We start from the raw sequence: 13389 nt of genomic DNA on the forward strand, positions 1-13389 counted from the left end.
TAGTAGTCCGTACCCTACAAATACATAAAACCTCTCCCTGAACTCTCCGAATAGTACAAAGTTTTTCACTCGTCTCATCCTCTTTATCTCTTTACTTTCTCTTTCTAAAATCTCTATTCATATGTAACGAACTTTATCATCGAAGTTTACGTTCAACAACCAGAACAATCACCTTACCACGGTACTCTATCACAATCGATATGATACGCCTAACAATCAATTTTCTAGTTAACTTTCTCACAACTATATCATTTTCTACTTACAAAATGGTGTTGTAATGTGTTACATACAAATAACATTCTCAGCTGCACAAATATTACAAAACACATTTCATTTCAAGCTCTATTGAATCTCATGTAGTTTTATAGGCTGAGAAAGATCATATTATGAAGGGCTGTTTAGTTCCTATCCTACCCCCGCGTTTCCTCCTCGGATTGGCATTGATGATGCAAGAGAATGTGTTTTGAAGCTCTGAATCCTCTTCGTTTACGAGTATCTTTGCCGCGGTCGGGTCTCGAAGGAGAAGCTTTGCCACGAGATAACCAGCGATTGACCATGTTTGATATAGCCGAGCTTGTTTTCCGATAAACCTTGCTTTCTGCGTATCGTAATATTCTGGCCATTTGTCTCTTGATATGCGCTTCTCAGCAAGCTTCACAGCTTTTTCTGCAATTTCTGGTCTGTTCATCCTTATACATGCCACAGTGAGCTGAAAAAGAGAAATTTGTGAAGAAGGGCCAACAAAGCGGCTAATTGTACCGACAAGATCTCAGTTTGAGATTAGTTTCACAAAGATTACTGAACTTCATTTTCGATAAAATCACTGAACTTCATATTTGATTTCAACTATGTTGCAGGAAAACTTGTCCGTTCTTTTCTTGTTTCCATTATCGTTTCCTAGCTAATTTTGCTTAGAAATAACGTTTCACAGTAACCGTTTCCGTTTCGTTTCCCATTTCAGTTTCCATGCATCATAGGATTTCAATAGTCAATCTGGCCAATTTGAGTATAAATGTCGCCAGAATGTTGACGAAGCACTTAAGACAATTGAAACTAAGCGCCACGTAGGGATGTGGTTTCTTTTGTGTGGCTTAAGATATGCCACATGGCACATACGCGACGGCCATAAAAGTCAGACTTGTCCAGTAATGAAGCTTAAGAGTCAATTATCTTTGGTGTCACGTCAACATTCTACCGAGTTTTTGTACACTAATTTGCCAAAATGACTTGATTAAAATCAAATATGAAGTTCAATAATTTTATTGAAAGAAAATGAAATTTAGTGACCTTTGAGAAACGGACTCCAAACTTCAATACCAATAAGCGCATTTTACCCCAACAAAAAGTGTATAGTGCATACAATCTCCCCGAAAACAATTTCTTTTTGTCTAATATGGCTATAAGAAAATTATAGAAAAAACTTATGCCGAACTGTAAAAGAATGCCGAACTGGATTTCGTTTGATGTACACAACTACCTTTTCTGGTAACAAAGGGATTAATGCATGGGCTTAATCAACAAAAATAAAAAAGATCAAGGATCTAAAAATGTTTTTTTTTTCTCTCTCCAACGATGTATTATAAGGATGCAATACATATATAACAGTTTGTGAAGAGTCAACAGAAAGTGTTGCACGGAGACGGACATAGATACAGAAATGGACACGGAACAGACACAGGTAAACATTATTTCTAAAACATAAACTTCATAACATAGCCTTCAAATAAAATCGGACACGGACACAGGCACGGAATGTAAAAATAAGGAGCATCCGTGCAACATAAGGTCCAATTTGTTATTTAATCCCTCAATTTCAGTTTTGGTATTTGGTCCTTTTTAACTTTTTAAAGTAGAAACGGACACAGACACGAAAGGTAGAAACGCTACTTTTTAACTTTTTTTTTTTTTTTTTGCAAAATTTGGCTCTTGACCATACACTTTCAACAGCATGTACAATAACACATTGCTAAAAATATCGTTTGTCAATAGTCAAATTTTGAGAAAAATCAAAATACGAGGATCAAATGTGCCAAAATCGAAGTATAGAGGCCAAACTGACAAATTGTGTCAAATTCAAGGGATAAAGTTTATATTTTGCCCAAAAATAATTTTTTTTAAAGCTTTCATGTATAATGTTGTACGGACACTCTCTTTAGTAGAGTTTCTGCATTTCGTGCTTGTGTCCATGTAGGTATCCGTATCCGTTGACGGGGATAAGGTGCAAAAATAACCTTAACGTTGATCGTCGGGAGTAATTTCTCCTTTAACATCTAAAATGGTGCAATTTTACACTTAACACATTATAAAATACAGATATTTTTGTTCTTTATTCCGTATCAGTTGGTTCTAAAAAAAAAATTCACATTTTTTGTGATTTAATAATAGAATTGAAGATTAATATTTTTAAATTAGACAAAATATTTGAATTTTTTTGTCCAACTTGTACAAGAAACAATATAAATTTTTAATTTTTTTCAGGTCTATTCATATATTTGTGTTCTGTTACTAATAATTGATAAAACGACGTACATATGAAGTCAAGATCACAAATTTATGGCTGAGAAGACAAAATTCATGGCTGAGAAGACAGTTTGATAAATTATTTCTCAAATTGACCCAACCTGCTAATATTAGTGGTAAATTTGGTCTTTGCTACCAACATTAGGGAAAATTTCACCATTTTAGACGTTAATGGTAAAATTGCTCCTTGACGTCAACATTAAGGGTATTTTTGCACCTTATTCCAAAAAGCTATGTTTTAGAAATAACATTTTCCATGTCCATTTTCGTATCCGTGCAAAACAAAGATAATGATCCAATATACGACCAATAATGAAACTTCTAGCAAGATTCAGAGATGAAAGACTAACCTGCCAAAGCAATGTTGGCCAAGAACCACCATTGTGGTAAGACCAAGGACTGCAGTAAAATATGATTTAACAGACATCAGCAATAGCCTAAGCAAGTCAATGTATTAAAACGAAGGTAAAATACATCCATGGCCGCGCTACTAACATTGTGGCCCCTAAACCTCATTTCTTGACGGGATAAGGGTCAAATTTGACCCTAAAGTTTTCGGAGAAGTGCAGATTTGGCCCTAATGGATGAAACGTACAATTTTAACACTAACCTTTCCAAGCAAGATTAAATTCTCCTTACGTTACCGAAATTTTGAAAAGACTAGTTTGAATTTTATTTACTGTCATATCGGACCTTCCAAACATCAACTATATCCAAGATATTTAGTGTGTTACTAACAAAGTTGCATAAAACTTGTTAAAATACTAACAACTGTGTTTAAATAATCAACAAAAAATGTACGAACATGTTTCAGTTTATCAACAAACTTGTTTGAAAAGTCCAATATGATAGTCCCGTAATTGTCAAATCAGTTCGTTCAAATTTTCCATTAGAAAGGGGTAAGATTAATCTTGCTTGGAAACGTTAAAGTTAAATTGGTGATATGTCATAATTTAAGGCCAAATTTGCACTTTCCAAAAACGTTAGGGTCAAATTTGGCCCTTATCCCTTTCTTGAAATATAAGTTTTTGAACTTTATATATTTTTTTATATTGAAATACGGACCTAGCCCAACGGGAATCCCAACCAGGTTGGCACCCCCGAAAAGGCAAAGAACCAAATATATAAATGAAGAGATGAAAAAAGTATGAAACCAGTACAAAGAATGTTTTAAGAAAAATAATTCAAAATAATGATTCGACAAGTTTGATTACATCATTGACTCTCTTTTTTTTGTCAAATACCTACTTTACACTCATCATTTCGTTATTTCTTTATCGGATTTTTGTTGTTTGGAATACTAATGTTACAGTAAGTGTAAAATATAACCTTAGTATCAGACTAACATGATAAACTGTGAACATCAAAACCGGACATAAAAGTCCATATGACCAATGTAAATACCATGTGAAATGCTGGTAAATCACATTCCTTTACTAATATGATGACTCCTAAACTTTGAGGTTATTGACATGATGACCCCCTCAAGGAGGGGGTTTACCATCATACATGTGGTCATCTAAACGGTCATTTTGAACTTTATGCTAGTATATATCAAAATTAAGGGACTTTTATCTCTGGCTTTGAAGTTCAGGAGCCATCATGTTAGAAATGCTAAGGTTGAGTAGTCATACGTATATTTTACTGGTCACAATAATGTAAAGTTCAAAGGTTTCTACTTTACACTTAAAATAAAGGCCTATTACATCTATTGCCCCTGTACTTGGCCCAAAACTTGAACAGTCCCCCAGAACTTTCAAAAGTTCTAAATGACCCTCTATTCTTGTCCTGTTGCATTCAATAACCCCATAATTCTCAGTAGAATTAGTTGGATACAGAAAATCGGAGACACGCTCCGCCATATGTCAAAGTGCTCGTGTCGAAAACAAAACGACAAATAAACAAATAATTAGGAACTTTTGAAAGTTCAGGAGGTTAGTTGAAGTTTTCGGTTATTGAATACAATTGGATAAGAATAGGGGTTATTAACGTCGATGGAATTTTTTGGGACAACAGACTGACACGACATGATTATCATTTTTCTGGCATTTATATCCTATATAATCATATGAAACATATAGATAACATAACACGATTTTGACACGATAACTCAAAATTCATAAGTATCGAGGTTAAGAAGCATTTACGTGTTCTTGGGATCACAGCCTGTTATAATTCTCCATTCCTGGCCATCTAGAGCAGGATAACATATTTTGAAAGGCATCTCTGAAACTAACTCTCCCCATTTTGCTTCTACAAGATCCAAAATAGCATGTGATTGTTCAACTGTTGCAAGATTACTCACAATAGACCATAAGTTCCCGAGCGAAAAGAATCTGAAGTCCATGTGAGCTGGCTGCAGATTTCCAATCAAATACCCTCCTTTTTGGGGCATAAATTCAACTAACCAAGAAGGAATCTGATCAGGGTAAATGTTAAATTTATTAACTGCATCATATGAATATTCCTCTGTCTTGTAACGGTAAATTTCATTTAGTTTTCTCATATCAACCCAGTAATATTCTCTGATGTGGAAAGATAGAGCAACTAGCCGATTATTCAGAGCTGTAATAAGGTCAGCTGAAGCTTCTTCAGGAGCAAGCATCTCTCGTGCACCAAGTAATGCTGAATAGAATAGTGCCTGCAAGAATATGCAACTTTATATGCAAATTATGCCAATTTATAATAAGTTTTATGCCTAACACATTTGTTGTACACTGTACTTGGCCAAAAACATCAACTGCCCCGTTGAACTTTCAGAAGTTCCAAATGACCCCTATTATTGTCCGATTGCATTCAATAACCCCCTATTTCTCAATAGAATTTGTTGGATGCAGAAAATGGGCGACACTCCACCACGTGTCAATGAAAATGCCAAATAGACAAATAATTAGGAACTTTTGAAAGTTCACGGGCCAGTTGAAGTTTTGGATTTATTGAATGCAATTGGACAAGAATATGGGGTTATTGAATGCAATTGGACAAGAATAGAGGGTTATTGAATGCAACTGGACAAGAATAAGGGGTCATTTGGAACTTTTGAAAGTTCAGAGGGCATTTGAAGTTCTGGACCAAGTATAGGGGGCAACATATGTATTAAGCCTAATTTTTAAACTTCCAAGAGATACATATGGATAGATGTGCCAATTATGTACACCACCCGATAACATGAATTTAGTAGGTTAGTGTTTTATCAAACAGGTAGATCATTTTTTAGTTGACAGGTAAACTTTTGGATTGGGTTAAGGTTGATCTGCTAACTTGAAAATGACACAAAGATCCATTTTTTTTGTTATATCCTCTTATGTTTTTCACGTCACTTTAATAAAAGTAATAAAATTAAAATTGTCACCCACAAACACGACTCAAACCACATCTTTTTATGTCATCCTTAAGAGAGATAACAAAATTAAACGTGACTTGTGAACATATTACGCGAACCCAAGATAATATTAGCGGATTTGGAATTTGTTAAATAGATTAATTGGATCAAGTTTATGGACGGTCAGAGTTAACCTACTAATCCAAAAACAATATAATTATTTAGAAGTATAACTATATCCTCCTATATTTGTAAATGTCGCCATTAAAAGATACGTATTAGTATATTACCCGCGAACACGACATGAAAACAACACTAACCTAATTGGGTTAACACAATTCTGACACAAAAGTATTGGAGTTGGGTTGGGATTGACTCATTTGATACTAACCCTATTGACTCCGCACGAAGACAGACTCACTTATACATGATGAAATAACATGATATAAGAGATAGAGTAACAAAATATATGTAGCAGCTAATTTGTGAGAAAGAAAATGAACTTCTTAATTAGAAAGCTAAATACATCACGACCTTGAATTTGGCCCAAAAAATCGATTGGCCCTGAACTTTGGAGGAGATGCCTCATTATCACCCTGAACTTACTTAAAGTGACTTGATCTCCTGAACTTTGGAGGAGATGCCTCATTATCACCCTGAACTTACTTAAAGTGACTTGATCTCCTGAACTTACTTAAAGAGACCTGTTACCTCCCCGAACTTGCTTAAAGTGGCATATTAATCCCTGAACTTGCTTAAAGTAATACGCACTTTAACTTGCCCAACTCTCCTCTTATATTGCCACGTAGCAATATGAGGTTAACCATGTTACATTAAGCAAATTCAGGGAATTGGAAAATACAGGATTGTCTCCGCCCCTGCTAATGAGACATTCTTAAAATTCAAGGGGCCGATCGGTTATTTGGGCCGGGCACTTAATGTATCAGGGCCAATTAGAATTAAAATTGAATAGTTTGGGAGAAAATCTATGAACCTGAATCTCCAATGGATGTCCATGAATTCCCATACGACGATCAATCATACAAGAGCCATCAGTCACTAGTAAAGTTGGAAACATGTCAAAACCATCAGCAAGACAGAGTTTCATAATCATTTTGATCCCAGTTTGCACATCAATCCTCTCTTGCACAGAGAGATCTCCAGAACATTTTCCATAAGCTCGTAACAATATGATCCACCACAATCCTGACAAATTAATCGATAGTTAACCAAAACCGAAAAATTAACCAATTGTCTATATGTACATATATAACTAATATATGTAGAATTTTAACCATCTCTCTCTCTCTCTCTCTTTATATATATATATATATATATATATACATATTTAGTTTTAGTTTTTAAGTTAAAGATATTTAAAAACTTCAAATTTATTTGTTCATAGTGTTTTTTTTTTTTAATTTTAATATTTTAATAATTATATATTAATTTTAAAGCGAATAATTATTATTATTATTTGCCTATGAGGGGTGGGCTCAACGGTAAGGAAGCGACTCTTGTGGCACCTCCACTCGGGTTTAATTCCCGCTGATGTTCTTGGAGTCCCCATTGTGGAGCAATATGTAAGCCCTTACCTTTGCAGCCTAGAGACTTTCCCTGACCTGGAGAAGCCCCACCCAGGGGCGGATACAGGGGGCCCGGGGGGCCGGGCCCCTCCGGCCGCCGGAACTTCCATGGTTACGAGTAGTTTCGGCCCCCCCTAATATTAGCAATAGTCTATATATACTCTATGTAGTAATATTTCATTGTTTAAAGGTAGATGGGATGGTTAAAAACACTTGTTTTTTTTAGAAGCTCCTAGGTTCAATTCCTCCCAACCTCAATTTATTTTAGAAAGTGTTTATTTATTTAAATTTTATTTTTCAATAATTATAAAACTATGTTACCATTATTAATTAATTTATTTATTTTCATAACACTTTTGAACTCATTTTTATTATGTCTTTTCAATTAAAAAAAATTATTTCTTATTTTTGAGACTCAAACAACTGAATTTCTAAATTAAATTTTAATATTTTAAAACTAAAAATAAAAAAAATGTAAAAATGTTATAATTTTTTTAGAAACTAGTATTGAACTAATAAAAAAAATTAAATATATCCCATTACGTGTTAAGTTTGTCCAAAATTCAAAATTTCAATATTTTGAATCTATTAGGTACTCCATAAATCCAAATTTCTATTTTTTTTAGGCCTTAGCCTGTCTAAATACAAATTTCTAATTTTTTTTGGCCTGTTAGGCCTTTCTAAATCTAAATTTCTATTTTTTTGGCCTCTTAGGCCTCCTTAAATCCAAATTATTAATTTTTTTACATGTTCAGCCCTCCCTACATCCAGTTTTTTTTTTTTTACTATTAGGACTATTAAACGAAATCTAGCTTAAGTTTGAGAAATTGTATATTAATACTTAAAATTGGTTCTTGACCATTCAAATTATAACACGCATATATACAAAAAAAATTAAGCAAGTTCGATTTAGCAAAAATTTTTTTTTTCCCCTTTTAACTTTTTGCAACAATTTTTTTTCTATGAAAAGTCACTAATGGTTGACCAACCGAAATATAGGTTAAACGACCGACGCAATAAGTTAACCGATATATGGTTAACCGGTTCTAAGGGACTGGTTAGTGAACCGATAAATTCGTTAATAGACTAGTTAACCGGCCATGTGCATCCCTATCAGAGAGCTAAAATTCATCAAAGAAAAACTTTACGAGATTCAACTTACATACCGGAATCAACTGGTGCAACTCGACCAATTGCTGCTTCGCCAAAATCTGCATCTAAAATGTCTTCAGTTGCAGAATCATCACCTTCAAGGGGAACGGTTCGCACCTTGAAACTAGCAGGCATAAGTCCTTGACCTGGACTATGACAATCCATGGTTTTCTCCCAACTCTGTCAATAGGGGCATTACTCAAGACTGATCAAACAAAATGTAAAATAGTACAAATTTGTTAATCCATACTTCTAAGGAAATTTAGCATAATGGAGCTTATTGGACATAATCATGAGAGAGCATTAAACTTCCACGCATAGTTATTAAAGGCGCACTAAGGCACAAGAGGGACCCGACGCCTTGGCTAAAGGCACAGGTACGCCTCATCAAAAGTCTCCAAATTCATCAATCATCACCTACGTCTCTATACTAGCATTTCGGAGTTCCGTGTCTGTCTCTGTATCTGTTTCATGTTCTTGTACATTTTAGTTTGAAGGCTATTTTATAAAAGTTATATTTTGGAAATAACGATCTGTGTCCATTTCTGTGTCCGTGCAACATAAATCATCATTCATCATCATCAAATTCTTCTCTCTCTTTTTTCTTTTTTTTTTTGTTATGGTGTCTATGTTTCTTTAAAGTCTGCCTCCTTTCTTTCTTTTGTGTAGTTTATTTGGACACTAGATGTGTCTAATCTTAACCGTGGAGATTAAATATGTAACTAACTCTTTTAAAACCCTAAAAAAAAACATGTGACAAATAGGCACGCCTCTTATAACCAAGACTAGGTGCACAAAGGCGCTACATGGTGGTCGCCTAAGTGACAACACCAGTCTTTGGGGTGCTAAGCCGCTCGGCCTAGTTCCTTGCACACCTGAGCCTTAGGTGCGCCTTCAACAACTATGCTCCCATGTATTTGCACATAAAAAGAAAAAGCCAAAATAATAAAAGCATATGATTAAGTCAAAGTTCTCAAATAACCAACCATGATAGATAGCTTCCGACAAACGTAGTTCAAGAATCAGCATGGCTGACGATTGACGGGTGACTACAAGCTTCCAAACTAACATAGGAATTTGGAAAAAGGACAATTTTTATGCAGGATCCGGAGACTTGAAAATCTCCAAAATTGTACATTATGAAAGTAACCAGTACAATTCGGTTCAGTACTACATAAAAAGTCAACAATTCAATCCAACTCTTTATCTTTTTATTCGGGTATTCGGTTTGGTTCAAAATATTCAAGATATGTGCTCATCCCTAGCTACTAACATACAATTGTTTATGAACATAGGAGTAATAGTAGCTTAATGTCTAAATACTTAAACCTAAGCTTAAGGCAGCGAAGAGATCACGAGTGGAACAATTTAAATATTTAAGTACCAAATCAATGGAGTGAACAGACATTACCTGCAACTGAAGGGTATAAAGGATGAAGTTCCGCACAATATCATACTCTCCCTTTAAAAGGAAAGCTATTCCAGAAGGAACGAAGTCCCGAATAAAAACCTGATCATAGTTCAGAATGCTCATATCAGATGGATCATTGGCAGCAATTGTCCCAATAGGATTACCACAATAATTTACAATGGATGCGCGAAGTAAATCCCACGCCTCTTCCTCAAGCAATGTCACATCTTTAACAGTTCCAGCCGCATTTATATTACCATTTTGTGTATGTTTTGATTGTTCATCCAATTCCAGACCTTGAACATTTGATACCACTCTGGTGCCATTTACAGGAAGAGATAAAGGTGTATCCTCATTCGCGGCTACCCCACCGATACTATCAGCTTTTTGGCATCTCAATCTCGTAGAATTCCGCCTCTTAGCCGAGTCAGTATTTGCATCAGAAGTGACATCCACAGCCTGATATGCATTAAGTTTTGTGTATTTCTGTGAAATTCTTGAACCATTCTTCGATCTTCGATGCACAAAACCGTTGTTTTTTCTGTTGTTTAAATTGGATTTGAAGGAAAGCAGGAAATTCCAGTTGTTGAAATATGAATCAGAGCAATAAGGGCGAGGTAAACCACCGGATAGAACTTGTAGGACCATTTTTGAAGTAGCCATGGTTGTAATTTAGACCTGATGGAAAAGCTATGGAGATGAGTTCTCCTATTATGATAAATTAAAATCTACAGGATTAAAAAAAAGAACTCATAAACATCAATAGTATGAAAAGGAAATACGACTTCGAATTCATCAAGCAAACTGATTTTCAGACAAATGTAATAGCTCTTGTATGACAGCATAATCCATAAAAGTAAAACACAAACAGATATTCAAGGAGGAGACCTAGAGAAACACTGAAAGAACAATCCCTGTGAAGAGTGGCTTCTAGGAAAATTGTTTGGATCCGGGGAGCTTTTGCCATTCGGGAGAAACTGAAATTTTGAGCCTTGTGAAGGAGTACACATATGGTTCGACACTACATCCGACCCAAACCCTTTAAAAAAGTAATGAGTTAATGGGTCCTTCTTGATTATATACCCTTCACGCAACTGATATTCTTCCAACATGAGATTTCCAATACTAACTCACACTTGCATCCCAACAATCTCTCTTTCAAGTGCGAGTCTCTTCTACATTTGGGTGGCCTTGCTCCCCTCGAGCAGAAATTCCTTTTTTTTTGGTAGTACTGCAGCACGGCCAAGAGTTAAACATCGACTCCAGTTATACTATAGTCACGTTATAACTCTTCTTTCTACATAGGAAGGCCAACCATAAAAGCATCACTTGTTGCATCATACTCATCCAAAGCCGAACCATCGGCTCTAATACCACTTGTTTAGATCCGGGGAGCTTTTGCCACTAGATAAAAACTCTTAGCCTTGTGAAGGAGTATACTTATGGGTGTGACACCGCATCCAAACCAACCAAAATCTTTAAGGTAATAAGTTAATGCGTCCTTCCCAATTATATATTTCTCACGCATCTCATATTCTTCTGATATAGGTGATATTTGTCGAATATAAACTCGCCACGTGGCACTTAAGAAACCTGAACCAGCACCTATGCAAAGGGAACGTGTGGCGCCTCCATAGCCAAACTCGATAATATGACTCCGTATTAGAGACCTCGACTCAGAAGTCTCAAAAGACCCAATCAAGGATCCATCTGTTACAACAATCACGCCCCATCCCGTGAATCTCGGGCCTAGTGGGCTTGAGGAATATCAGACCCCGATTTTTGGGCGCATGTTCACCTATCATTAGGTGACACATAGCACATCTCGCTCCTCAACTCATAACCGTCTTCTACCATCTGATCACATCACAGTAAGTTCAACTCAAAGTACACTACTTCATCCATTCATTAAGCTTTTGATTTAATGTTATGTTCATCTTCGAATTCTTCGAGTCCTACCTCAAACTGACTTAGGAGCAGTTTAGCCGGACAACAACGGACCCCTCTTACCTTATTTATGTCCAATTGCAAGTCTCCAAGTGGCCATCAGTGGGATTTCAAATACTAACTCCCGTTTGCATCCCAACACGATTCTTATCCTTATTCAATTACTAAAAACATTGTAAAAGAAGTGCCAGGAAGGGATCTTAGTACCTTCATAAGAACATTAGATACTTTGAAAGACATTGAAGTGTTGCTATTTTGAAAGAAAATACAAACTAAGAAATTGAGAAACAAATACTGCAGATACAATATTCTTTTATCGTTAGAGAAGGATTAATGTCTATTTACAGGCTTACAAGATGATTAATTAATCATATAAAATCAGGAACTAAAAGATAATAATTTAAATAACTCAAAATCTTATCTTATCTTTTCTAACCTCAAATCCATCAGCAACCAAACAAATCTCATATTCAATAGTTCTATCTCTTGTAAAACACAACAGTAATAGACTGAAATTAACACAATTTTGATGTCGACTTACGGACCGTTGAATCACTCTGTTAAAATCAAAGGTTGAAAAGAGGGGAAAGAAAAAACAAAAGAAGAATTGGAGAAACACCATAGGTAAGGAAGGAGAAGGAATATAACTGACCTATTTTGTTGTGAAGCTTCAGTAGGGAGACTAAATGCTTCCAGTAGTCTGTAGATTCTTTTCTCGAGAAAGAGGGAAGGGTTTTGGGCAGCAATGGAAAGTTTCCATTTTCTCTCCTGCCAAACAAGAATTCTGTACTTGATATTTCTATTGTAGCCAAACGACAACGTTTAATTGTTCGTTTATTAACAAGACAAAATACTGTAGTGGATTAGATTAGAGATACCAACGTGCATTTATATAAAGGATAAATAGGGATGGCAACCGCTAGGGCCACCCCACGAAACTCTTGTTTTAATGCCCACAGATACACTGAGTCACCCGTACAGTCCCGTTCAATTGGATCTTAGGGATCAAATTGTATTTGGACTTTCACCATCAGATTAAGCTATAACGTAATCAGACGGTGTTAAAATTAGCTAATTAAATATTATTTAACTGATTTTTTTTCTTTTTAATAATTAATCGTATTTCTAGAAATAAATATGTGTTTCCCTTTGAGACAGGAAAGAAGAAAGAACAATGGAGAGAGAAGAAGAATGCTTTTAAGAGAGAAACCACCATTTTTCATCGCTGATATGATTATTTTAAGCATTTTTTTTTTATGGAAGACATGGCTATTTCTTGAATTGTTTATGCTCAAATCAATTTTCGTTATTACACTTATCTCAAATAAATTAATATTGAGAAATTCCATTGCTTTTGGAAAAAAAGCTCACAGAAATTCCATTGAAGATTTAGATGTTTTTTCCATTGAAATTACATTGTTTTTTCTGAAAATAATTTCTCGAGCAGGACT

The 13389-nt window shown here is 35.2% G+C and overlaps 1 protein-coding gene across 1 annotated transcript; it reads right to left on the reverse strand.

Annotated features, from left to right (window-relative positions):
• Positions 1-220: 220 nt before the first annotated feature.
• Positions 221-12783, reverse strand: LOC136221975 (alkaline/neutral invertase E, chloroplastic-like). Its single transcript, XM_066009452.1, has 7 exons — positions 12591-12783; positions 9992-10669; positions 8595-8760; positions 6837-7048; positions 4668-5161; positions 2871-2919; positions 221-709 (listed from the first exon to the last, which is right to left on the reverse strand). The coding sequence occupies exons 2-7, from the start codon at positions 10652-10654 to the stop codon at positions 380-382; spliced, it is 1914 nt and encodes a 637-aa protein (XP_065865524.1). The 5' UTR covers positions 10655-10669; positions 12591-12783; the 3' UTR covers positions 221-379.
• Positions 12784-13389: the final 606 nt, after the last annotated feature.

The sequence above is a fragment of the Euphorbia lathyris genome, chromosome 3 (assembly GCF_963576675.1).
Source record: "Euphorbia lathyris chromosome 3, ddEupLath1.1, whole genome shotgun sequence".
NCBI lineage: Eukaryota > Viridiplantae > Streptophyta > Magnoliopsida > Malpighiales > Euphorbiaceae > Euphorbia > Euphorbia lathyris.

Excerpts from the sequence above, each read along its gene's own strand:
- LOC136221975 (XM_066009452.1), bottom strand. The coding sequence starts at position 10,654 with ATGGCTACTTCAAAAATGGTCCTACAAGTTCTATCCGGTGGTTTACCT. Across the intron at positions 7,049-8,594 it reads AGTTGCACCAGTTGATTCCG|GATTGTGGTGGATCATATTG; the intron begins GTATGTAAGTTG and ends TTAATTTGTCAG. Across the intron at positions 2,920-4,667 it reads GGCTGTGATCCCAAGAACAC|TCCTTGGTCTTACCACAATG; the intron begins GTAAATGCTTCT and ends ATTTTACTGCAG.